The sequence below is a fragment of the Vulpes vulpes genome, chromosome 5 (genome assembly GCF_048418805.1).
Source record: "Vulpes vulpes isolate BD-2025 chromosome 5, VulVul3, whole genome shotgun sequence".
Lineage (NCBI taxonomy): Eukaryota > Metazoa > Chordata > Mammalia > Carnivora > Canidae > Vulpes > Vulpes vulpes.
The window spans coordinates 133,500,444-133,527,417 of record NC_132784.1 but is presented as its reverse complement, the minus strand read 5'-3'; the positions used below and the strand labels follow the sequence as shown (position 1 = coordinate 133,527,417).

The following is a 26,974-nucleotide window of genomic DNA, read 5'->3' as shown; positions in this document are numbered from 1 at the left end:
AACCCTCCAGAAAATGCACCTGGCCCCTCCAGTACTCTGGAGGAATAGCTTCCTCGGGTTCTCCGTCTGTACAGAGATGAGAGTGCCTTCCTATATTTCAACCCAGCTGAGGTAGGGGCATCAAGCAGGGGTGGATGGGAATCGGCCTCCCTTGGGAATGGAGAGGAAGAGTCTCACAAGTTCATCCCCCTTTATTATGATCCAGAAGCCAATTTCCATTCGGTGATGACAGAACCACATGCAACAATTGGAAACCTAGCTCAACTCCAGAAGATAAATGCCAAGGAGGCACTAAAATCCGACTGCGGCCAGGTGTCACCTTGCCTCAAGTTAATATTGAGACTCCTCTGTTTCTGGCAGGACACACTCAGAACCCAGGAGGAGAGACAGGAAAATATGTGTCCCTAGAGAACATCAGCCTAGATGGTTTTACTGTCCAAAGGTGAACAAACCGAAAAGAAAAGTGGGTTATATGCAGAAAACTGGGGATTCAGGGAAAAGCATACTTTGAGAGGTGGCACAGCAAATAGTAGACAAGTCTACACTGGATCTATTTTGCATTCAGAATAACTGTCATAAATGCACAAAAAGCCTTGTGAACCCACATGACACATGAAAAAGAACTTAAACAATTTCAGAATAAATTTAAATTCAGAGCTCAAAAGAGAAACTGGATGAGATGTAAGTCCAAATAAAATACGGCTCAAGTTGGGGACTAGATCAAGAAGAATTAAAAGGCAATAACAGAAATAAAGTCTGCTTTGGAGTGGAATTCAAATTAGAGGAGTAGAAGAACAATAAAAAGTTCTCTAAGAATACAAAAGAAAGGGTCAAAAGACAAAGTGATGTGTGAGAAGATGATAGTCGTAGGCAGATAGTTTGCCGTTATGAAAGGGGCATCCGTTTATCAGAGAGGGATTTTGTTCAGAGACGCTGATTGAAACAGGCCATTAATGGGGGCTTAGCCAAGGCACAAGTTTGCTTTCTTTCCTATGACAAGAGGTCCAGAGATGACATCTCTGGGCTGGCAGGGCAGCTACGCCACCAGGAGCCTGGATTTTTTTTTAGGCCTTCTTCCACCAGTTTCATGTGTGGCTTTCTCTTCCAGCTCACAAGATGCCTGCTGGCACTCCAGCCACCACGACCACATTCCAGAAAGAGTAAGGGGAAATGTGGCAAGCCGGGTGAGTCAGCCCCCCTTAAAGATCCTTCTCAGAAGTCCCAACCAGTGACTTAGACATCTCACTGGGCTCATGGATGTCTTATGACCACCTCTACGTGCAAGGAAGATTGGGAAATAGAGCTTTTAAAATGGGACTATTCCAAAATTAAGTCAGAGTTTATGAGTAAGGAAAAAGGAAAGGAGATGCTGGTAGATAAAGAGCCTATAACCAAACTCCTGAGAAAATACAAGGACAGAGGAACAGAGCCGAGACACACAATATGAAAGGTAACGATTTTCCTGTGCCGTATATGCAAATGAAGAGTTTGTCACGTGTCTAGTGAGGTTCAATAAAAGCAACAATGGCAACAAAACCCTAGGTACCCAGATATTTTGGTAAAATGCTCTAATTCCACACAGATTAACTACAAAGAACTTAAATTTAGGCTTTCCTCAGACTTTTCTATGATTCCCAAGGATAGGGGATCACAAAATAATATCTCAGGAGTCTTGGGGAAATTGATATTATACTAACATGATAATCACAGTCAAAACACTATGTATAAAAGTAAGAGGGGGGCACGTGGGTGGCTCAGTTGGTTAAGCATCTGCCTTTGGCTGGGGTGGTGATCCCAGTGTCCTGGGATGAAGGCCTGCATTGGGCTCCCTGCTCGGAAGACAGCCTGCTCCTCCCTCTCCCTCTGCTTGTGCTCACTCTCGCTCTCTAATAAATAAATAAGATTTTTTTTTAAATAGTAAGAGGAAAAAATACCCCATACAGTGAAAACATCAGAAAATAATCCCATAAAACCTTAATGAAACATAGATTTTTTTTCACTCAAATCTATGAATGAGAAATTCATTATATTCATGTTTAAGAATAAATTTAGTCTTAAAATTTATGAATGGGAAACCTGTGCTACAAAAGATGACAATCTGAGTAAATCTGAATCTGTTAGGGATGTCTAGTAGCCAACTGCATTTTTCCAAAGGCAGACACAGCAGCACCTCCTATCCTACATGTGACAAAGTATGGCTTGGTGTTGAGAAAATCCTGAGGCCAAATCTGGGCTCAGCAGGAAAGGATGACTGGTGTAGAATTACTAACATGACAAGATGGAAATAAATAAATTAGCTTTTTATCCAAGACAGCATAAATAGAAAAGCAACAGAGACTCACAAAGAAGGTATTATTAAAAATAGACACATCTGTCTTTGAGGAGTAACACAGGTGGGCAGAAAGGGGACAACTTCTAGTTTTCATTTTATATTTTTAGAATTTTTTTTTCATTTTGCTATGTTTCTATATTACTCTTGTGATTAAAGGAAACTAGTAATTAATTAATAACACAAAATATACACAACAGAAAAAAAGAGACATGAGTAACAACATTAGATATAAGAAACTGATACATAAAATAAATGTCAGCTCTAGTTCTTGGGTTAAAAGGTAAAATAAAATAAATTTCTAACCAATCTTATTTTGAGAAGAAAAGGAGGAATAGAGGGAGACAGGAAAAGAGGGAATCAGGGTAAGGAAAATATGAAATTAAAAAAAAAGTAATACCACAGGTTACAATACATTTTAAAATTTACAAAAAAAAAAAAAAAAAAAAAAAAAAAAGGTCAGTGATTTGAGTTTAGGCAAATAGATAGCTTTCCAGGAAAAGAATTTATTCATCTTAAATACAAGTGGAAACTCTAAATAGACCAACAACCATGAGATTAATGAGTTAATTTATTATATTGCCTGAAAAAGGCATAAAGCCCAAGGAGATTTTCCAAGTAAAGCCTGTCTGAATTCCAGGGAATAATAACCGTAACATCACATTCATTTTCAGGAGGACTAAAACAACAGTTTCCTAATTCATTTTTGCAAATTTCAAATATATAGCATAATAAAAATGTAGACTAATCTCATTCCTTCATTTATATATAGAGTTATATATATAAGTAAACTTATGTGTAGTTTATACTTAGCTTTCAATAAAGTTATCATCACATGTATATATATAAAACTAAGTATAACTGGATCAACACAGAATTTAAAAAATAATGTTCAGGTTGGGCGAATTTGAAGACAACACAAATAGTTAACTAATAGGAAATATAGTAATATAATGGATCATTTCATTAGGTCAAAGGAGAAAATGCACTGGCTAACCTTTGTAAATTCCCACCAAATTCTGTGTTTACAACATGATAAAAACACATTCTCTAAACTAAGAATAGAGTAACACTAACTTCTTTTCTTAACTGAAATAAACAGCCTATACCATTTAATAGTGAAAAATCCATTTTCCTTAAGGACAAGAGTAAGATAAGGAGACCTCCTCTTACCAGTTTTACTTAATACAGCTCTGGCTTTAAGCCAATGTTATAAACACCTCGCACTCAGATTAGAGAGAAAGGAGGGAGGGAGGGAGGGAGGGAGGAGCGGGGAGGGAGGGAGGAGAGAGAAAAAGGGACAAGGGAGGAAAGAGGGCAGGAAATTACAAAGAAATATAAGCATTCAATTTCTTGTGTTAGAATAGGATAAAAGGCTCCCACTGGCCAAAATTGGGTTAATGTGAGCATAAAAAATGACTACAATTGACTATATCACACAGAGTAAATAAAAATTTTTGAGAAAACAGTGATTCCTCTCTTCGCCAAAGAAGAGAACAGAAAAAAGAGAAAGCTCTTTTTCACAGAAGAGTTGACAACTAATAAGCGTGGAAGGAATTATGTCATGGGAAAGTCACCAATTTGCACTCCCCAGTGTAATGATGGATCTGGGGAAAGATTCATCAGATGATCAAAGAATCGAGCGCAAGGTTATTGGGAAATAGGAATTTGTCCCTATTACTAAGTGTGAAGAGAAACTGTACCTTTCGATGGAGACATCTAAAGATCATCACCTTGACCAATAGATCATCGTAAATAAAACTAAAAGACACGTTATAACTGCATCAAATATGTTAATATCTATTAAGTTCATATCTATGATATATAAAGACCTCATACAAATTGTAGAGAGACCTTACCTAGGGAAATGGTGTTGGCAAACCATGGTATGGAGAATTTGCAGAAACTGAGCTTCACGTCCCTTTGTCTTTTCACTGGCGAGTGGGAGAAACAGCACAGGATGGGACTGCCTGTCTGCACATCAGGCCCCAGCCACAGATGCTTCCCTACACGGGGTGGTTCCCAACTCAGGGCCCCAGACCCCAGGGCCACCCTTCCATCTTCCCGCCCTTCTTAGCCTGTAGCTTCACATCCTGCACCACAGGACAGCTGGAAGAAGTGGAAAGGCAAAAGGGCAAAGACTTGTGACAGCTGAGCCTGTCCTTTTTTTTATCCCGAAAGCAGCCTTCCCAGAAGTCACCCGAAGAGGAGTTACCTGGCCACAACCACCTGCAGAGTCAGGACGGGGATCCCTCCCTCCTTGGTGAAAGGGCAAAACCAGGATGGCCACCTCACAGCCCCCAGTACTGAGCACCCTCAGAGAGCATTAGTGTGTGGTGTATGTTGTTACAACTTTTCTAAAAGCAACCCTTCAGCCTATTAGGAAACCCCAAGTGTACTTTTAGGATTTATCTGTTCTGCTTTGGGAAGTCATTTCTAAGGAAATAATGAGAAACTCAGCCAATGATTTGTATACCTGGATATTCATCAAAGGAATATTTCTAAGAAAGACCCTCCCTCACTAAACAAATAACTCAAAAAAGGTAAATGTAACTTCAGGAAACAGGTGAATGGCTGAAAACGCAGGGTTGGGTGTCAGATAGGCTAACTTGCGCGAGCTGGTCAAGTCACAGAAACGCTTCACATCCCAGTGTTCCCGTGTGTAAAACGGAGTTAGTAATATTTCCTACATAAGCTTTGAAGGATCAAATAAAATGTTATATGTGAAATACACAGCAAAGTGCCACAACAAAAATCAATGCATAACACATATGCATGGAATATTAGATTATTATGCAGTCAATTAAAATAATACGTGCAATCATCAAAAACTGTAGGACAAGAGACTGCAGCTGATAGGCCATTAAATGCACCTGAATGTGTATTTATGGCATGATTCAGTATCCTATCTATGCCCAGGCGAAATGCATTAAGATAACAATGTTCTTACACGTCGCCATTGCATTATAGGTGGTTGTTAATTTATTCTTTACACATGATTTTTGTTTTCAAGCGATCCACCTGATATAATCAAGGGTCATTAAACTTTTTCTTAAAGGGCCAGGTAGTAAATATTTTAGGTTTGCTGGCCTTATGGTCTCTGCTTTACCACTATAGCTTGAAAGCAGCTGTAGCTCACACCCAAATCACAGGTGTGATCATGTTCCATGAAAACTACAAAAACAGGAGGCAGGGACACCTGGGGGCTCAGAGGCTGAGCATCTGCCTTCAGCCCAGGGTGTGATCCTTCATCAGGCTCCTGCATGGAGCCCACTTCTCCCTCTGCCTGTGTCTCTGCTTCTCTGTATGTCTCTCAGAAATAAATAAAACCTTTAAGAAAAATAGACTTAAAAAAAAAGAAAACAAACAAACCAGGAGGCAAGCCCACCCTAGTCTGCAGGCCCTGGCATAATGGTAAGTATATGTCATATTTTAAAACTAAAAGTTTTTGAGACGCCTGGGTGGCTCAGCAGTTGAGCACCTGCCTTTGGCTCAGTCAGGGTGTGATCCTGGAGTCCCAGGATCGAGTCCCACCTCGGGCTCCTTGCAGGGAGCCTGCTTCTCCCTCTGCCTGTGTCTCTGCCTCTCTCTCTCTCTCTCTCTGTCTGCCTCTCATGAATAAATAAATAAAATCCTAAAAAAAAAAAACCTAAAACTTTTAAGATGGCATAGTAAAAATCAAGAGGACTATTCCCAGTGGTGAGGGTGGGGATACAGAGGTGAAAAAGCCTTGCATGATGCTGTATAGACAAGAGGAAACAACAATTCAAGAGGAAAATAAGGAATCAGGCTGATGGTGTTTTATTCAAAAAAGAGCAAACTCTATCTACTGTTGATCCCTGAACAACACAGCTTGGAACTGTGTGGGTCGACTTATATGCAGATTTTTTTTCAATAGATACAGCAAAGTACCATAAATGTATTTTCTCTTATGATTTTCTTAATCACATTTTCTCTCCTCTGGCTTACTTTATTGTAAGAATACAGTACACAACACATATTAAACACAACGTGTGTTAATCGACTGTGTTCTTGGTAAGGCCTCCGTCAATAGCAGGTTAGTAGTGTCTAAATTTTTTTGAGGAGTCAAAAGTTATACCTGGATTTTCAACTGCATGAGGGTTGGCACCCCTCATCCCCATGTCGCTCAAGTGTCAACTGTACATAGATGCCCCCCAAAAGCTTTGGGCCCTTTTCCCATGGCACACTGAGGCAGTAGGAGGCTCGCAGGATTGTTGCAAACACAAGTTACATGGCCTCTGTACAGCTTATCATGGAGGTGGTAATGGAAGATGCAGGCCCCAGGCCCCCGTCCAGCATCCCAACAAAGGATCCCAGTGACCCCTGCTCAGCGGGACACTGGCACACTGATGCCTCACTGCGCTCAAGTAATTCTGAGTAACAGAAAATACTTATTACTATTGAATCTAAATCCTCTGCCCTAGCTTTCATTTTGGACTCAGGGCAAGTCTCTCTGCCACATTTCAGCTTTTTGGTTATTTGGAGCCAGGATCATGGTCCTTTCTTTCCATCCTAGAAATCTTCAAAGCACAGTTTTTATAGAGCAAAAGCTGCAAATTGGAGTTTTACAGTTATGCCTGGTCTGGCCCCACTGAGTATTGCCATATCATTAAACTGAATAAGAAAAAATAAATCTTAAAAAACTAAAATTCTGGGGTCCCTGGGTGGTGCAGCGGTTTAGCGCCTGCCTTTGGCCCAGGGCGTGATCCTGGCGACCCGGGATCGAATCCCACGTCGGGCTCCCGGTGCATGGAGCCTGCTTCTCCCTCTGCCTGTCTCTGCCTCTCTCTCTCTCTCTCTCTCTCTCTGTGTGTGTGTGTGTGTGACTATCATAAATAAATAAAAATTAAAAAAAAAAACTAAAATTCTCTTAAGTATCCAGCCCTTTGGTTTCCCTAGAGAAATCAGAAGAACTAGCAACACGTGCATACATATCAGCAATCTCGGCTTGAATCTAAGTAGCCACCAGCACAAGCCCCTGGCTCACGGTCCCCTGCCTGCAACTGTGCCCCTCCCCCAACCCTGGAATCTGCATTTGCCTGGACTCCAAGGATAAGCAAGCTTCCTGCCCAGCCCTAAAAGCAGCCAGCAAATGGGGCTGCCAAGCATCAAGCCAGCAGCCCAGAGACAGCTTCCCATCCCAGGTCTCATGAATGCAAGGGCTGTGACCCAGGGAGATGGCTGTATCACGGTGGGGACCCGGAGAGGGTTAAGTGGGACAAGGCTTAGGTGCCTTCCCCGGCCAGCATTCTATGAATCTATAAATGGCTTAGCTAATTTTCAAACCTCACTGAGCTCATTGCCTGAAAAATACCGGAAGTCATGAGTTCCACCTGCTAATGGCACTTGGAAAAAAATAGATTTGAAAAATAAAATATCTGGATCCCTCAAAAGCCATTTGCAAATTCATACCAAGATGTGCTAAATGCAAAAACAAAGCCATTCACTCTCTTTTGCCTCTGAAATGAAATTTTACAGGCAAGAGTTCTTACAATTAAGAAAAAATTCCTACCACAAACCTTAATGTTCCTATAAAAATTGTGCATCGATCACATTATTCAATGGAGACCAGTGAATGCTTGAAAAAGGGAGGGGTCAGGATCCCAGAATGACCTTTTCTCCTCTTAAAGTGTGACACTTCCGACACCTAATTCCTACCCTCCCCCATTACTCCCACTGCTTGGGTTTAGATTTGTTTCATTTCTCTTGCCATAACCTCTCAACTTTCTCCATAGAGTTGACATGGTTCATTCAATACTTTCTCTAAGAAACTAGAAAATATCCTAGGTTAGCATGATAAATGCCATTTAGCCCAGAACAGGATGCAGACCTCTGGAGAGGAGAATCTGGCCTTCTTGCCTCCCTTCCCCATTCTCAGCAGCCTGAGGCCCAGCGTCCAGTGCGGTCTCCATCCCAGGCCTTGTCCCCTTGTTAATGGTGTGCACCAAAGCAGGCCGTTCACTCACCTGGTCCTGGAAGCCTGCAGGTCCTGAGCAGGTAACCAGTCTGAGCTACAGAATATCCCTTGACACAGCTGTTCACTGAAGTCGATATAAAATATTTAGATGAAAAAGTACTTCCTGCTCCAGAAGATTCTCTGGATCACTGCACTAAAAAACCATTTGCGGCAAAGTCTTGAGTCATGAGGAAACAGGATCCTACAGCAGTGGGTTCTCAAGTAACAGACCCCGTACTCTGGCCCTAAAGTGTCTAAGATCAACGACAGGAGCATTCAATTTGGTGAAATTAAATTTAAGATTAGGGAATCCCTGGTGGCTCAGTGGTTTAGCGCCACCTTCAGCCCAGGGTGTGATCCTGGAGTCCTGGGATCGAGTCCCACGTCCGGCTCCCTGCATGGGGCCTGCTTCTCCCTCTGCCTGTGTCTCTGCCTCTCTCTCTCTCTGTGTCTCTCATGAATAAATAAATAAAATCTTTAAAAAATAAAAAAAATAAGAGTAGCACAACCATTTCTAAATCCCTGACAAGAGCAATGTTCTGTTTTATGACCAAACTGTGAGTATATTCTCAGAAGAGAGGTCGTAAACTTGAGGACCTCACTCCTAGCTCTGTGAAAACAGGGACTGGCTGCTTATCCACTCACCAGGGTCACCTAACCCCCAGAGCAGGGTCTGGTATCTAACAGATGCTCCACTAGCAGTGTGAAAATAAAACAATCACTCTTGGGGCGCCTGGTTCAGACGGTGGAGCATACAGCTCTTGGTCTCAGGGTTGTGAGTTTGAGCCCCACGGTGTGTGTAAAGATTAATTAAAAATTAAAAAATCTTTTTAAAAAAATCACTCTTAAAAGACACAATTTTTTCAATTTGCTTTCTCAAACTAAAGGTTTCTCCACTGCAGGCATTTTATTCTGCTGTATTTTTTTGCACTTTTTCACCTTAAGCTTCAAATAGATTTTTGTCTAGATGTTCGAATCCCACACACAAGCAAATATAAATACCTGTCACATAACAGAAGCTCAAGAAATGTCTTTTGGTGAATAAAACAGTTGAAAATTATTTGAAAATAATTAACCTGAACTTTAAAAGATTATATACATGTCTTATATATTTTATATATATATATATATATAGCTCTATATTATCTGTACGTAGATACGTGTTATATATACACACAATGCATTTTTATCTTGATTTGTGATCCAACAGTCCCTAGGTCATATTTTTCATTAGAAGCTTACAGCCTCTTCATTATACATATAGTGATATATTTCCTCTCTCTTGGGAAAAAACTGAAAATAGCTATTAGTGACTTTCAACTATTTTCCCAAGGATGTCACACCAGGATCTGAATGTATGTTTCTGAGACAGAGGCATTTCACTTGCTTGCAACAAAAGGATGGAGAATGCTTGCAAAGTTCTTGTGAGAGGTATTTCATCAAAAATTGTGCTCGCCTGAGACTCAAAGCTGTCGTGAAGGTAGAGAACGGCATTGCCAACAAGACTCTCTGGTGCAACTGAACCAGATGACTTCATTGTGAATTGTTTATGCCATCAGAGAAGCTCTAAGAAACAGACCACCTCATTCTTTCGAGTAGACCCCAGGTTTAAGCAAAGTCCCCCAAGCATGGCCCGCCAGAGTCAAGGGGCCAGATATGCTCAGGTATTTCCAAAAATGAATGTACCACGCAAGCAGCAAGGGAACATATAAATGTTGTTTCCTATTGCCTAGGCTCTGAGTCCTATGAAATTCTGTAATTTCTTCTCTATTGCTTCTTTCTGAAGATCTAAAAAGTCAAGCTTCTGAAGAAGGAAGTCAGGGCTGGACAGCAGAGAGATGACAGGTTCCATCTCTTATTGGGCGATCTTGGGAAAACCTCTCCAGTCCTCGGGCTTGCTCGTTTATATACAAGGATATTAAAAATTTAAGATATGGTCCAGCTATAAACTGCATTCCGTCTTTAAATAGTGAGTTCTGTTCCTGGGCACTATTCTTGGCATTTAGGACAATCAACAAAAAAAGCAGGATAGAAATTCCTGTCCTTGCGGGGTTCACCTCTTCCAATTTTCCACTTATTGTTATAAGCATTTCATGGATGCATACATTGTGCATAATGCCATTCTAGAAGCAATAAAATACAGTCCTGCTCAACTCAGGTTGTTCCTTGGGACACTCGTTCATTTCACATTCAGAGACGTACCTGCAATGGCAGATACCAGGACAAGTGTTTTCAGGATACTAAGATAAATGTGACACAGTCCTTACCCTTAGGGAGCCCGTCATTTAGTAGGGGGGCTGAAAGGCGGGAGGGTTAATAGTGAGCATGCAGTGATCCCTATCACAGGGAGAGACTCAATGTGGAAAGAATCCTATCAACTGGGAAACTCAGAATGTGAGAGTTAAGCTAATTCTTAAAAATGGGTAAGTTTACAGAAGGCTAGGGGATCTAAGAGTAGAGCACAGTGTAAGGAAGAAAGCACATAATTACAGGAAATGGAAAACACAGAGATGCTTGGAGAAATGGAAAGAAGGTCCATTTGGCTGTAGCAGAGGTCAACAGGATTTCCTAGGACATAGCTGGCTACCACCCACAGACCTGCAAGGCCAGCCTGGGGATGGGCTCTTTATTCTGTAGACTTTGGTGGCTCCCAACAGATTCGAATACAAGAATAACAAGCTCACATTTAAGGTGACAAAAACCAGGGTGGACTGGAGGAGGCAGAGACCAGAGGGCAGAGAGTTTTATCTAATCCTAACAACAAAAAGTAGCTCATTCAAATTCGACAATAATGAGTGACCAAGTGCTATTTGCCGGGTGGTGAGGAGGACGTAAAGACAAGCTTGAGCTTCAACTGTGGGAGCCTGCCAGCCAGGATAAATAACACAGAGATTCAGTACCAAAAAATGGCCAGGCGGTAATGGAGACCCTAAGCCTCACCTTGTGGACTGGAGGAAGACATTTATGAAAAAGAAAAAAGAGTATTCTTGAAGGATCCAGAGACCTGAAAATACCATCCAAACTCTAGCCTAACAGATTCTGAAAAGATTTTATTCCATAAAGAGTGTGACTACTCAACAGACACAGGAAAAAATGCTCCACGTCACTCGGGATCAGGGAAATACAAATGAAAACCACAGTGAGATGAGACTACCGCACATCTGTCAGAATGGCTAAAATTAACAAATCCGGAAACAACAATCATTGGCGAGACTGTGGGGAAAGGGGACCCCTCTTACACTGTTGGGGGGAATGCGAGCTGGTGCAGTCTGGAAAATAGTATGGAGGTTCCTCAAAAAGTTAAAAGTTTGACCCAGCAATTGAACTACTAGGTATTTATCCCAGAAGCTAAAACATCGTGATTCAATGGGGCACCTGCACCCCAATGTTCCTACTAGCGGTGTCCACGATAGCCCAACTATGGAAAGAGCTCAGATGTCCACTGACAAGTAAATGGATAAAGAAGTTGTGGTGTTTATATATACAATGGAATATCACTCAGCCATCAAAATGAAATCTTACTATTTGCAGCGACGTGCATGGAACTAGTGGGCATTATGCTCGGTGAAATAAGTCAATCAGAGAAAGACAATTATCATATGATTTTGCTCATATGTGGAACTTTTTTAAGATTCTATTTATTTATTCATAAGAGACACACAGAGAGAGAGGCAGAGACACAGGCAGAGGGAGAAGTGGGCGCCTCGAAGAGAGCCCGATGCGGGACTCGATCCAGGAACTCCAGGATCACGCCCTGAGCCAAAGGCAGATGCTCAACCGCTGAGCCACCCCGGCGTCCCTCATATGTGGAATTTAAGAAACAAAACAGAGTTGCATAGGGGAAGGGAGGGAAAAATAAAATCAGCTGAAATCAGAGGGAGACAAACCATAAGAGACTCTTAACTATAGGAAACAAATTGAGGGTTGCTGGAAGGAAGGTGGGTGGAGGGATAGAGTAACTGGGTGATGGGCATCAGGGAGGGCACGTGATGCAACGAGTGCTGGGTGTTATAGAACAACCGATGAATCGCTGAACTCCACCCCTGAAACTAGTAATACACTATCTGTTAATTAATTGAATTTCAATAAAATAAAATTAAAGTAAATAAAAAAAAAAAGAAAAGAGCGTGGCTACTATGTTCTAGGCACTGTTCCAGGCACTGGGCAAATAAATGAGCCCCCGCTGGAAAGAGTCTATAAGCTAGGCCGGGAGGCAGACAGTAGACACATAAGCAAGCAAAGATATCACAAATCGAGTAGTGCTGAGTGATGTGAAGAGGAAGGAAGCAGGTACGTGGGCGAGAAGGCCTGGTAAATGGGGGGTCAGGGAAAGCCTCTCTGAAGGAGTGATGTGTCATCACCCGAGGGGCAAGCCTACAGGTGCCGGGGATGCAACCCCTTCCCCGCACACACATCCCTCCAGGTCAAGGGACCAGCGTGTGGGGTGAGGGTGTGACTGGCAAGGTGGGGACACGGCCTCGGGAGGTGGGGACACGGCCTTGGGAGGTGGGGACACGGCCTTGGGAGGCAGGAGCCGGACACCCAGCCGCACAGGGCCTATATGCCAAAGAGGAAGTCTGGATTTCATTACGAGAGGGATGCAACCATCGGAAGAACGTGGGCAAAGAACTAACAGAGCTTTCTGACTGTTCCGTGGTGTGTTCGTGCTGCCTGCCAACACCTAAAATAAGGCCTGACACATAACAGACATTTAGTCAATATTTGGTGAACGAATGAATGATCATCTGGGCTGCCGCACAAAGAACAGATTGCAGATGGGCACGAATGCGGGAGACTGGTTGGGCATCAGTGCAGAAGCTGAGCCCTCACGGTGGCTGGGACAAGCCTGGTGGTGCTGGCCAGAGCGGGCCGGAAAGGGGACAGCCAGTTGCAGAAAGCTAGCTCAGGGGAGACAGAGAAGTCAGGGGCTCGAAGGCATCCGGCCCGAGCAACGGGAAGGACAGGGGTGTCCCTTGCACAGGGGGGACCTCCGAAGGGGAAGCAGCTCTGAGGATGAAAATTGGGGGTTGGGTTTTGCACATATAAATTGTAGCATTCGGGGCGATGCTGGTGGTGGCGTCGGGGCATGATCAGGACGGGCCACCGAGATAAATTTGGGGTCGTCGGCCTGAAAGCAGTGTTGAGACCAAAGGCAGGCATATAGGGGAGAGCTGTGAAAGCCAAGCCCTAGAGGATCCCAGATTCCATCCTGTGGGGCCGCAAAGTCAGAGGCCACCGAGAGATCCCGGGACACAGCGGGAATCCGGGAGACCCAGGGGTCCTGGAAGTGGTGGGCTCGAGAGAGAAAGTGGGTCCAGTGCACGAGAAGCAACGGATGGAGAGCGGACCCCGCGGTGGACGAGCCGAGGCCACCAGCGAGCAGCACAGGGACAGCGGGAGGGAAGGCTGGGACCGGAGCCTGCGCTGGGTCCTCCGAGAGGTAGGAGGGGACGGGAGGCAGGAGCCCCCAGGGTGCCCCAGATGAACGACAGTATTCTGGTCTCAGACTGTAGGGCCGGCCAGGATTTGCTTTATTTTCTTCATAATTTACAGATCTGTGAAACATCTTGTTAGCCCCAACCAAACATTACACAATAAAATATGTTTCTACAGGCCTTGGGCGGGGGAGGAAAGAAAGCCAGTGTAGACAACTTTGTCCAGGCGTGTTCCATAAGAGGGGACCGAGCACTGACCGACCGTGAGGGGCGTGGAGTCTGGGGAGGGACGTGCAAACGTCATCTACCACAGCACATTTCTGTGCCAACTGTCTGTTGCCCTCCTGACGCACAGGTCTCAGGCCTCATCAGGGACATGGGTGACGCTCCAAGCTCCTTTTGTCTCAACCTCAAACAGCTCATTTCCGCAACATTGACTTATGCTCAGAATAGAGGGGAAAAGTTTTGTTGACTTAGTAGTCTTAAGTTTTGATGGTAAAAGGAATCAACGATAACAGTAAGGAAAGAGAAGTCCTCTTAAGGGAAAAAAATCTATATGGGTCGTGTCCTGTGGTTTTCCAGCTGGTCAGCGTGTTACGGGAAGGATCGTGGTGGGTGGCTGCTGGGCCCCCTCAGCTCCACTACTGACGGCAAGCAAGCAAGGTCCAAGGTGCTCACCCCTAGCCTCCCGTCACCCTGAATCTCTGAATTGCAGGCCCGAGACTTCTGTGTCTCAAACTGCTGTGACTTAAACCCCGAAAGCAAAAGCAGGGAACGTCTGTGCGAGTTAAATTAGTGTCAATTTAAGGACAAAGCGATTGAATCACAATCGCTGGCCATGGATGTGAATTTTGGTCTTCTTTTTTTTCCCCCTTCCACACACATGATATTTCCCTGACATCTGTTCAATACAAATAGATCTAGAAAGTGTGAAAGGGAAAATCTGCTCCACTAAATATATAAAAGGGACCCCGAGTGAAGTCTCCATGATGGCATTCGTCATTATGGGCACAGATGGTGCCCCTTTCCAGCGCTCCCTCCTCCCTGCCCCACCCCCAATGCCAGCTTCAGTTCCATCCACTGAATTCTCCCCAAATTACTGCAGGCCAATATCAGATGCTGGATAACCCCAGAGGAGCCTACCGGTACGCGATATCCTCATTTAGCCATCCTCTGTGTGCATCAAGCTTTGGGCCAATAAATCCAGAAGAGCCTGGGTTCTCAACTAACAATGTGAGCAGCGTGCATCACCTGTTGCTATGGGAATCCAGATGCTTTTCTCTAGTGCCCTGGAAGCTTAGTGGTCTTTGGGATACCCTGCCAATAAGCAGTGACACTAATGGCACCCTGCACGGACTACTTAACATCTTCCCCACCGCACCCACGTCACAGAACATGACAACCACCTCCAGTAAACACCCACACATCCAAACCCTGGTGTGGGATATATAAATCATTTGTATACTGCTTTGTTTCTTAAAGTGTTTAAGGAGGCTTTAAGACAAATGCCCAGGGACGTCTGGGTGGCTCAGCGGTTGAGCGTCTGCATTGGGCTCAGGGCGTGACCCTGGGGTCCTGGGATCGAGTCCTGCGTCGGGCTCCCTGCATGGAGCCTGCTTCTCCTTCTGCCTGTGTCTCTGCCTCTCTCTCTCTGTCTCTCATGAATAAATAAATAAAATCTTAAAAAAAAAAAAAAGACAAATGGCCAGTGGTCAGCAGTTCATGTCCAACAAAGTCATCAGACGAGCTGGCCTGTCTCTAAACCTCATCGTATCTTAACTTGAGAAACAGCGTTTATGAGGAAAGTCGAAAGGGTTCCAATAGGTAGAAGGTTGTGAAGCTCTGACTCCTGCACCTGGCGGGGCAGGGTGAGGGTGGGTGGGTGTGTGTTCCGCTGTGTGGCCGGAGGTCAGCTGAGCTCAAGGAGGGGCAGAAACACAAAACAGTAAGTAAATACGTAAATCAATAAAAGCAAAATGAGGGACCGGAAGGAAATGGGAACATTGTTAGATGAATCCCAGGGAACACTTCTGACCGCCGGAGTTACTCAACTGTGAAACACGCTCCACAGTGAGAATAAAAACATTTTACCATAGGTCCTGGAACTTTGACTATCAAACCCTAAACTTGCAAACATTCTATACAGAAATTGAGGATTATCCACTTTTTCACCACTGCCCTCCTCACTGGGAACAGAAATGCCACAAATCTTTTCCTTTAATATAGCAAATCTAATTTTACGAATAAGAAAGAATTGTTAGAGCTATTGTTAACAGAGGGCCCCAAATGATTATTAGGTAGCCCAGAGGCTAACACGCATAGCCTTAAGTATTTCTAGTATAGTCATTGCAAAGTGAAATTTAGAAATAAATGTAAATATTAATACAATTATAATTAATACTGATTTTTTTTCTCCCTCTAACTCACTCAGTTGAATAAACCAACAAAAACAATCCCAGAATCATGGCGCTAGACATGACCTTTGGGATGACCTGGTTCAACTGCTACTTTCAAAGAAGAGGAAACTAACCCTCAGAGAGGAAAAGTGACTTGAAAAAAGCCACGTGGAACCTTCCACACTGTTTTCTCCGTAAGTCCATAAATGTCAAACATGCCCAGGGCTGCATTACAGTGGGACAGGGGGGTTTGAACTCCCTGGTTTCCTAATGGTAACCCAGTCTGTTCCTTCAGGTAGGGAAAAATACGGAGGTGATGGGATGGATGCAAAGGGTCCATCTGGAAGTCATACCTGTTAGCATAGACATCTGCCTCCGAGGATGCTCAGTCAGAGCGGGCTGGCCCAGCAAGGACGGTTGTCCCTGGGCCAGCTGCTGGCTGGTTTCAGAGGCGCAGCGCGCAGTGGTTACATGTCATTCGAATAAACAGTGGTCAGTTAGGTGATTCCCTAAACGAGCCCATCATCTAAGGAAGCTTTGGGTGGTGGAACAAGCTTTGGAGAGGAGGTGGCAAAGGGGGCTCACCCTCACCGTGGCTTATATTAAATGACACACTCTAAATAACTAATCAACAAATAAGGAGAAAGTCCATTACCCAATATTCTTCTTGGTACCCCAGGGCCCACCAAATCTTTCGCCCTAGTGAACGACAATAGCAACAACAAAAGGAAGACCTGTTTGAGTCATTGGCTAATTTCATTTAGAGGAAAATCCAGATACCAGGGTTAAAAAAACACATTGCAACTGGGTTGGAGGCCGGAGTGCTGGGACGGGATAGGTTGCCCTCTCAGGCCACAGCAAGACAGAACCAAGCAGCTATCTGGTCAATTTTGCCAAAGGATAATTCTGGTTTTTCAAATAAGAGAGCACCCAAGCGTGCAGCATCTGGACTTGCAGTCCACCTGATTTCTCACTGAGAGTGTGTGTGGGGGGGGTGGGGGTGGGGGTGGGGACACTCTCTCTGGGGCAGCATGGGGGAAGGCCTGCATTTGAGTCCTGGCTCACCTGTTCCCTCAGAGGCTTACATAACCCCTCTGATGGGCCCATCTGACTCACCGAGGGATGAATGCCCCCCTACCTCCTGCCTAAAGGTGCAGAGGGCATTTTTTATGGCTTGGAATGCACCCCACCCACATTCCTGAGAACATACCCCTGTCCCGAGCAAAGTGCAATGTGCTGGCGAGATGAGAGGTGAATTGAACAATGTGCTTGTCCTCGAGATGCTCGGAGCATGTTCCAGACAAGGGGGCTGTGGCCCTTCCACACCTCACATAGCTGCAATATGATAAGAGCTGCCTTAGCGGTATGAACCAGAAGGCTACGGAAACAAGAGAGGGAGTGATTCACTGCGCCTGGCAGGTATCCTTATCCCAGGATATTATTTTAATTGTAACTTTAAAACAAATGAGCGCACTACGGTGGAAAATTGAGTAGATGAGCATAAATCAATGACCAGGTATCTCAACCATCCCTAAATGGTAAAAATTACTACAAGCACATTAAAAACGCTCTGCTTGCCCATTTAGTCATTGTCGCCTCATTTCTCTAACGAGCATCAGTGCTAGCAAGTTTTGCAAACAATATCAAATTCTATGAAGGAAAGTAAGTCAGATGGTATTGCCAATTGCCGCGTAGGATGAAACAGCTACTTAGAGTCTTTCATTAAAAACTGAAAAAAAAAAATCAGTCATGGGAAATAAGCTACATTGTCCATTATCTACAAAAGATGGGGCTGTCATCAATCACTCATCAACAAATAAGGAGAAAGCCCGTTACCCAATATTCTTCTTGGAACCCCAGACCCCACCAAATCTTTCACCCTAGTCAACAACAACAATGACAACAACAAAAAGAAGACCTGTTTGAGTCATTGGCTAATTTCATTTAGAGGAAAATACAGATACCAGGGTCAAAACAAATCGCAAGGTGTAAAAATAAACCATAAATTCTATAGTCTGTCCTGGTCTGTTTGCATGATTTGGGCTGTTGTCACCGGCCTGGCCAAACCGGGTAAGTTGTCTGATTCCTCTACCGTTACCACCCAGTGCTGGAACTGGAAGGATCCACACACATCAGCTAGCCCAACTTCCTCACTTGGCTGGTAGGGAGGATGGCAGAGGCTGGACCGCATCCTCCCAGGATCACATCTGTCCTTTCAGCATCCCCCATGGTGATACTCATACCTGATGCAAGCATCCCAGAGGGTAAAGCTTACACGATCTTTTAAAACATCCGTCTTCAGAAGCCAGAAGCGCGAAGGGAGAGCAAAATGACGCTACGTACACGAGTCACAGGAGCTGCAGTCCCTGTACTGATGCATTCATGGGCTGCTCTGGCTCGCAAGGTGGTCTCCCTACTGAGTCGGTCAGGTCAGGATCTAAACAAACTTAGGCGATTTGCCTTCGTGAAATAACTACCTGAGACAACCAGAACTGTCACTCCCCAAAGCTGCTGAACTGCCCTAGACTGGGATTCCAGAATGAGTCAGAACATGGCTTGTATTAAACGACACACTCTAAAGTTCAATTTGCCTGGAGGTCTAGGCACTAACACACCGGCTACGTTCTCCGTTTTTCCAAAGCCACGTCCCAGAGGAGGCTGCAAAACAGAGGGAGGGAAGGGGCACCAGGGAGCCCTGCCACGCTCTTCCGCTCTGCCAAGCAGGCAAACGCATTCATACCAGGGCGGGCATGTGGACCCTAATCCCTTCTTAGTGGAAAACACACATTTTCAAAATGAATCCCCGATCTAGAACGAATTACCGTAATAGCCACAGCCGGAGCGAGTCCGCTGATGAGAAACGCAGATCTGGCCACCTGCTTTGAGACGCCTTGGACCACCACGCCGCCTGGGTCTTTAAAGTCGGGCCTTTTCAGGTAGGGCATCTGCCCTCCTAAATCGCGTTTATATCCCAGGACAAGAGAGACGGTGCCTCCCTTAGCCTTTGAACTAGGCTGCTCCTCCCGTATCCATTTCTGCTGAACACAGCCTTGTTATCTTTGCAGAGAGAGAGGAGAGAGAGGGAGGGAGGGAGAGAAAATAAATAAATAAATAAAATAAAAATAAAATAAAAATAAAAACCAAGGGGACAATTGCACCACTGCAGATCCCAAGAGAAGTGAGCGCAAAACTATAGCAACGTCAAATGAAATCCTCAGCAACTAGGAACCCCCCATGCGATGGGCTGTCAGCTCTTTGCAGCCCGGGAACCACAGGAGGCCGGCATCTCCGCAGCCTGTGTCCCTGCCAGCTCCCCCCACGCGCTCACCCTGGCCAGGGAAGTTGTGGTCTCTGCGTGCAGGACAGACAGACGGAGCACGCGCCACAGCCCGCAGGCCGCCGGGCGCTCCCGCGAGGCGCGGGGGGCGCGGGGGGCGCGGGGGGCGCGGGGCCACATTGCGCTCTGGGCTTTGGCTGCGCGGCGGCCGCGGGGACGCGAGGGCAGAAGGCAGCGCACCTCCAGCCGGGCGGGCCGGCCGGGGCGCGGAGGGAGGGCCGGGGCGGGAGGCGCGGGACAAGCGCCCCAGCGCGCATCCTCCAGCCTGCCCCCCCCGAGCCCCCCCGGAGCCCCCGGAGCCCCCCGGAGCCCCGCGCTGCGCGGGACACGATTGTCTAACGCCCCCCCCAGCTCCGGTCCACAAGGGGTGGGTGTGGGCTGGGAAGGGGGATTACGTAGGTCTCTCCGCCCCCTCCCCTGACACCTCCTCGCCGCCGGGGGGGGGCGGGGGGAGGCGCCGCGATCCCGCTCGGGGGCTCCTTTGTTTCTCTCCGGTGCGCCCGGCGGACCCGACCCGGGGTCCCCCCCCCCACCCCGGGATGCCCGCGCGGCCCCGGGCTGACAATTGAACCTCGCGGGAGAAGCGGGAGGGTGGGGAGGAGGGTGGATCCCGGGCCCCGGGGAGGGAGGGAGGGAGCGAGGGAGGGCGCTGCCGGGGCCTCGGGAGCCGCGGGGAAGCCGCCCAGGGAAGGGCGGGGGCGGCGGGCTGGGTCCCCGCCCGGCGCCCGCTTACCTTGGCCGCCGGGGCCTGGGCGCAGGTCGAGCTGCAGCCGGCGCGCAGGTTAGAGGCGGGGCGGGGGCGGGGGGCACCTGCCGCGGGGCTCGGGGCGGCCGGGGTCACGGGGGCGCAGCCGCGGGGCCGGCGGGCGCGGCTGGAGACGCGGTTAGAGACGCGGTTAGGGACGCGGCTGGAGACGCGCGGCGCTGCGGCGGCCCCCTCGGCGCCCGATGCGCGGTAGCGCAGCGCACTTCATCGCCTCCCCTCCCGCCGCACCCCTCCCTCCCCGCCGGCTCCGCGGGGGGCACCCCGCTCCCCGAGCCAACCACGAGCCCGGCTCGCGCTCCTCGGCGCTGCCCCGCCCTGCAGCCTCCGCGCACCCCCGCCCCGCCCCGCCCCCCCCCCGCAGCCCGCGATCCCGCGCCCCGCCGGCCCCCCGCTTCCCACGCCCGCGGGCGTCCCGGCTCGGCTGCACCAGCCCGGCCCGCTGGGCCCCTTTGTGTCGAGCAGGCGGCGTGTTCAGGGAGGGTCTGGCGTAGCCGCCCCAGGTCACACAGGTGCCCTGGGGCTCTGGCCTTACACTGCCCCCACCTGCCCTCGACCGGGCACCACCGTCCGCACCCGCCTGGGCCCGGACCCGTGTGCCTGCACCACAGACGCACGACACGTTTGCGATCACGAACGCAAATGGTGCAAATGACTCCAGAAAATCTGTTGTTGGGCAAGACTAGCTTTCCACCCGGGTTTTATAGGACGCCGCTCGCTGTGGCAGGATGCTAGAACGCAAAGGAAGCAACGGATAAACCCCCTCCCTGCACAGCCAACCAGGACGCATGGAGAACTGAAATTAGTCGCTGTTGGCTGCTGGCGGCTCCGGGGGGGGGGGGGGGGGGTGAACCTGCGTGCACTTGGCCGGTATTTGGCCGGATGTATTCACGTAGGATGCAGTGGTTTTGAGCGCATAATCTCCAGAATCTGTGATTCCTCGAACCAACTGCATTCTTCCGAGTGCTTCTTTATTTATGCCCATTCTCCCGCCCGGCATCCCCTACATGAGACAGTTTACGCCCTGGGCAAACCTTTCCCCCACCCCAAACTCCAGCTCCTCATTGACCTCAATGAACAGACTTCTCTAAACCAAGTCTTCTACCCCAAGCGCTGTAGGATGGGATGCATCTCAAGGGCTCTCCTTTCACTGACTCAACTCTTGATTTCTCTTTCACAACCAGAAGTTCTCAAAAGCAAAAGGCTTGGAAGATGTGAAGGCACCTTCTCCAGCTGGACTCCTCTGTCCAAGGAGGCACACGTCGCCAGGCCTTCCCTATCCCCGTTCCACCAGGGCTGGGGGTGGAACTCCTCCTTTCCTGACAGACGCTGTCTTGCCTGACACCCTTAGGTGTCCTGATCAGATGAGCTCAAAGCTAGCGCTTTGCAAACCTCAACTGAGGCTCCACGCAGAGCATCGGCCACACGTTTCTCCAGATTTTGCACTCTGTGTGAAGAAGACCCTCCGAGAATAGACTAAAGCGGGCTGCAGCAGTAAATAGCAGCATCAACCAACTGTGTGAAGTTTGCAACCAGAGACTTGAACAGAAACAAAAACTCTGCCATAAACCAGCACCCATGGTTTCTAAATTAGCACAGTTGATCACCAAACCAAAGAAAGTTCTTTACTTCAGTTAATTGTCAAGATGTTCAGCTCTTTATTTTCAGCGATGCACCATCAACCGGGCTCGGAGGCCCTTCTCCCTGTTCCCTGTGTCATGGAGATAATTGGACAAGTCACCATCTTTCATAAGGTTACTGAAGCAGCAATCCCGAAGTGTGCTTGATTTTCCTCGGGAGAATTTCCTTTTCTTAAACTGAAGGCAAAAGATAAGAAAGCAGAAGTACACAAACTCTCACATTCTAACGTGCTGAGTAGATACAGGAACTCTTTATAAAGTGGCATCTCCATTTTGGGGACAATGGCAGCACACATGCTCGCCCACACTTACTGTCCTCCGTATTGTCCACTCTCACACTGTCGGGTTTACTCCCCACGGTCCCCACTGCAGCCTGGGAGCATCACCCTGTTTTACAGAGAAGAAAACCAAACCTACATGGGTCCTATGCTTGCTTTAAGGTCTCCTAGCCAGCAGAAGACCTCAAATCCAGAATTAACTGGCTCTGGCTTCTTGAATCCAAAATGAGGCATATTTGGTGGAGAAGTAAAAAGAGTTGTCGTAAATTTTAAAACCATCCATTTGTGAATCACATTTATGAAGCTTCTAAGAGACTCCCAACAGTGTTATAGAGAATGTAAAATCAGGTCACGGTCCCAGGGCCCCCGACAATACTAATCTCGCATAAGGTCATAAGATGATGAAGGTGATTTGAGAAGCATATTCAAAAGCTGGGTGTTATCATGAGAGTGATGTAACCTTGTGTGTGCAACTTTCGTCACTCAGGGCAGGACAGGCACGTGTCTCAGGATATGCAGATAAAGCCGAGCAAACAGCATTCTTTGTAAGTGGCACCTACAATGCTGAGAAAACTAGTGACTTGAACTAACCAAGGGATCCCCTGTAGGAATAGAGCTTCATCATAAGGTCAGATGTGAATGGCTTATAGCAAAGTACCAAGCAGCTGAGACTGTGTTCCTGGCGTCATGTCTGACACTGTCTCCATAAGACCAGTCGTATCCATGATACAAAATTATCATTGGCGTCCAACTTTGGTGAGCTGAACAAGTTACCTAGAGAAACCAGGCCTTCCTCTTATGGAGGCAAGAGGATTTTAATTAGCAAATGACTAGGGAATGGCAGTGACTATCTTGGCAGCTTTGGGATCAAGGGTGGGTCTCTCAAACAGAGACCGAGATTATATGAAGGAGTACAAGACTTTTCTTATACGAATTTACTCACTCTTACAACAATATTTTTAATGTGCTAATTTATAGGACTATAACCTTGAAGAAGATAGAGTCTGACTTCATGGAGATCCGAGTTAAGAGTACCAAAACCTCTAATTAAACAAGCGAGCATTCTGTATTTGGTAGATGAAGTGATAGGTGAAATGGGGGGGGGGGGGGCATCGTCACCTATTACATAGGGCCATAGATTCAGACCCAGGAGTGGGGAGTGAGGTTGGGGGTCAAAGGACAGACTTCTTAGAATTAATGGTGCCTAAGCTGATTGAGACTTAAAGGATCAGTAGGAGTTGGCAGGTAAAGGGAGTGAAGGAAGAGGACCCTAGATCAGTCTGTCAAGGTCAGAAGATAAGCAGAGAGGTGTGTAGCATATTCAAGGAAACTTCTTGAATTTTCTGATTCTGATTGAAATGCAGAGCAATGCAGAGGTGTAGCAGTGTCTTATTATGGTTTTGGTTTGCATTTTCCTATGAATTAATGAGGGTGAACCTCTTCTCATGTTCTTATTTTCCATTTTTAGTGAAGAGTCTGTTCAAAACTTTCGCCCAGTTTTAAATGGGCTGTTTCTTTCCTGTTGGGTTTTAGAGTTCTATATGTGTTCTAGATACAAGTTCTTTGTCAGAAATATGATTTCTAAATATTTCCTCCAACTCCGTGGCTTGTCTTTGCATTCTTTTAGTTTCTTTCGCAGAACAGTTTCTAAGGTTGAAGGAGTTCAACTTACTAACTCTCTTTTATGAATCATTCGATTAACCCAAGGTTACAAGGAGTTTGGCTGGGTTTTGTTTTTGTTTTTTGTTTGCTTGTTTGGTTGGTTTTTACAACTTTTACATCGTACACTTAGGTCTTTGATCCACTCAGAATTATTATTATTTTTCTAGATGTGAGGTATAAGTCATGGAATCTGTTTCTTTGTCTGTTTTTGCATATAGATGTTAAATCATTCCAGTACTATATGCTGGAAAGACTATCTTTTCTTAATTGAATTGCCTTTGTAAACTTTCAGAAATAAATATTGGTAAGGGTGTCTTTCTGGATTCCCTGTTCTGTACCGATGATCTGTTTGGCAATCCTTTTGCCAATATTACACTATCTTAATTACATAGATTAACCTTAAGTCTTGAAATCAGGTCGAGTCCTCCAAACTTATCCTTTTCTTCCCCAAATCATTTTGTCTATTCTCACACATTTGCTTTTACATATAAATTTTAGAATCAATTTATCAATATCTACAAGAAATTCCTGCTAAGGTTTTGATTTTAAATCTGTTAAATTCATCTATCAATTTCAGAAGAACTGACATTTTAACAATCTTCCAATTTCTTTCAGTATTCCAATCCATACACTTAGTGTACCTTTGCATTTACTTAGGTTTTCTTTAATTTATTTCATATACATGTGTTCTTAGGTATATACCTAAGAATTACATGTTTGGTCCTACTATGAAAGATATTAATTTTAATTTTAAATTTCACTTTGTATTAAAATGTACCTGGCATTCAGTTTTTTTTCCTGGCATTCAGTTTTATTTTTATTTTATTTTTATTTATTTATTTATTTATTTGGCATTCAGTTTTAATCAATTATGGACATGCAGTCATGCAGCCACAGAAATTATTGCCAAGAAGAAGTAAGTTTACAGATTCCTAGACGCAGGACATGCCATGTAGGGCCATATGGCAAAGTACCTGGATCAGTCAGGAGACAGAAAAGGCAAGAGGAGACAATGGCCCAGAGCCTTTATTTTCTTCTGCAGGAAGAAATCAGGGGAGCAGGACAGGGAAGTTTGAACAAACTTAGAATTGGATAGTTAATAATTTTAGTGGGCTCCAAGCTAGAGAGGTGGTCTCAAGTTGTTCTGTACTTAGCCCTGGGGAAAAATTGTCTTGGTATGTGAAAGTTAGATAAAATAAATGGTTGGGAGTATGGACTCAGAATTAGTTGGCTTGTATGTGAAAGGTGTATCCATAGGAAGATGGATCATTCCCCAGGCAGCAAGGCCCCTAAAATGTTAAAACGTTGTAAAATACAGAAAATTTAAAAACATGATTAATACAGACTTGGTCATTACTAGAACAGAAGAGAAAAAGGAAGCGATTTTTTGTATATTTGTATTTTATCGTGTGATCTTGCTAAACTCATTTATTAATTCTAAGAGTTTTTGTGAAACTACTTGGAATTTTCAGTGTAGACAATTATGTTGTCTGTGAACAGAGAGAATTTTATTTCTTCTTTTTCAATCTGCATCCTTCTTTGGTGTTATCTCACTGGCTATCTTTTTATTTCTTGCATGTATTTTAATATTATTAAGTCAGTAATTTATTATTTTTTGAGCTTCAGGGTAAGGATGAGTAACACTTAAAGAGCATACACACTTGTGGTCAAGTTAGATACATAAATACAGTATGATGTAAGTGCTAGAACAGAGATGCTCTGTCAGGATGATTGGACTGAGCATGCTAATTGTGGCTGGGAAGCCAGAGAAACCTCCACTAATAGGGCTTTCAAGAAGAAAAGGACTTTGTTGAATGGCTAAACATCCCAAGAAAAAATAACAGTGCACATGAAAGTGCAGAAATACTAAAAGAATAGAATGTACCTGGTCAAGAGTTCAATTTAAGTAGAACAAAAAGAGAGATGATCAAGGATAACTGGATAGAAAGGTTGGGGATAGATTGTGGTGAGCTGAATATGCCCTGCTCTAGATTTTAGACTTAATTCTGTAAGTAACAGAGAACCATAATGCTTTTTAAAGCCAGCAAGTAAAACAACAAGATTTGTCATTTAAATGTATAATAAAGTGTCCAGTGTGCTTTTAAGTTTGTAATAACTTTAGATTATTAAGATGTGTTGATAACAGAATTGTCAGGACAGGATGGCAGCTGGCTAATATGCCTTCACCCACCTTTCCATCATAGTATTTATTAAGGAGCACAAGACAAAGAACAGGGGTAGACCATGATGAACTCTGAATGTTTATCAATTTTGTTGATAAACAAAAAACAAAAAATCCAGCAGGATTTTTCACTAATCAAAGTATGGTGTAGGCATTGAAACACAGCCAGACAGAAAAACAAAAATATAGAAATAAATATTACTGTGTTTCCCTTTCTTGGAAATGCAAAGCCTTCATTTACAAAAAGAAGTAGAGGATAGTGATAAAGAATATGGACTCAAATTAATGAGTGTGTTTGAAAGCATGGTTCTACCATTGCTTTATGTTGTTAAAAATTTACTTAAATTAGATTTTCTTATATATGAAGTCCACTTATGAAGATTATTTACCTTAAAAATTGTTAAGGTTGAAGTGGAATAACAAATGTGAAGCTCATAGCATTGAGTGTGGTGACATTCAATATCCCTTAGCTTGTTCCATCAGTCGTATTTTTTATATAAATCCATTTGGGGATTTAAACACGCTGCAATGTATGTACTGTTTGAAAGCATCTGGACAAAAGTTAGATATTTAAAATATGGAGGGACGCCTGGGTGGCTCAGTGGTTAAGTGTCTGCCTTTGGCCCAGGGCATGATCCTGGAGTCCGGGGATCGAGTCCTGTGTGGGGCTCCCTGCATGGAGCCTGCTTCCCCCTCTGCCTATGTCTCTGCCCCTCTCTTTCTGTGTCTCTCTTGAATAAGTAAATAAAATCTTAAAAAAAATAAAATATGGAAAATGTTTTTCAAAGAGATTTTTAAAAACTAATTCATACAAAAGTGGGACAAAGTACTCTCAAAAAAATTAATGGATGATTTAAAATTAGCGATGAAAGCATTAAAAACTTTTACATAGCCCTGTGAATGAAATAAGTGCAAATTAAATTGAGAGACGATTTGCACTAATTAAGTTGCCCCTCCCCCACCAAAATACACATT

General features: G+C 45.2%; 1 protein-coding gene and 1 long non-coding RNA gene across 4 annotated transcripts in view; one reads left to right on the top strand and one right to left on the bottom strand.

Annotated features, from left to right (window-relative positions):
* HECW1 (HECT, C2 and WW domain containing E3 ubiquitin protein ligase 1) overlaps positions 1-20,322 on the bottom strand; it is a 444,141-nt gene extending 423,819 nt beyond the window's left edge. For 2 of the 3 annotated variants that reach the window (XM_072760065.1, XM_072760067.1), the window contains exon 1: positions 18,960-19,194. In XM_072760065.1, coding sequence (XP_072616166.1) covers positions 18,960-19,082 — 123 coding nt within the window. In that variant the 5' untranslated portion in view covers positions 19,083-19,194. Of the gene's footprint in view, positions 1-18,959; positions 19,195-20,207 lie in introns of those variants that run through there. The other variant, XM_072760066.1, reaches the window with a different exon arrangement.
* On the top strand, positions 20,155-26,766 carry LOC140599114 (uncharacterized). The gene is made up of 2 exons (XR_012001853.1): positions 20,155-20,255; positions 21,422-26,766. It is a non-coding gene; the product is annotated as an uncharacterized lncRNA (long non-coding RNA).
* The last annotated feature ends 208 nt before the right edge of the window (positions 26,767-26,974 follow it).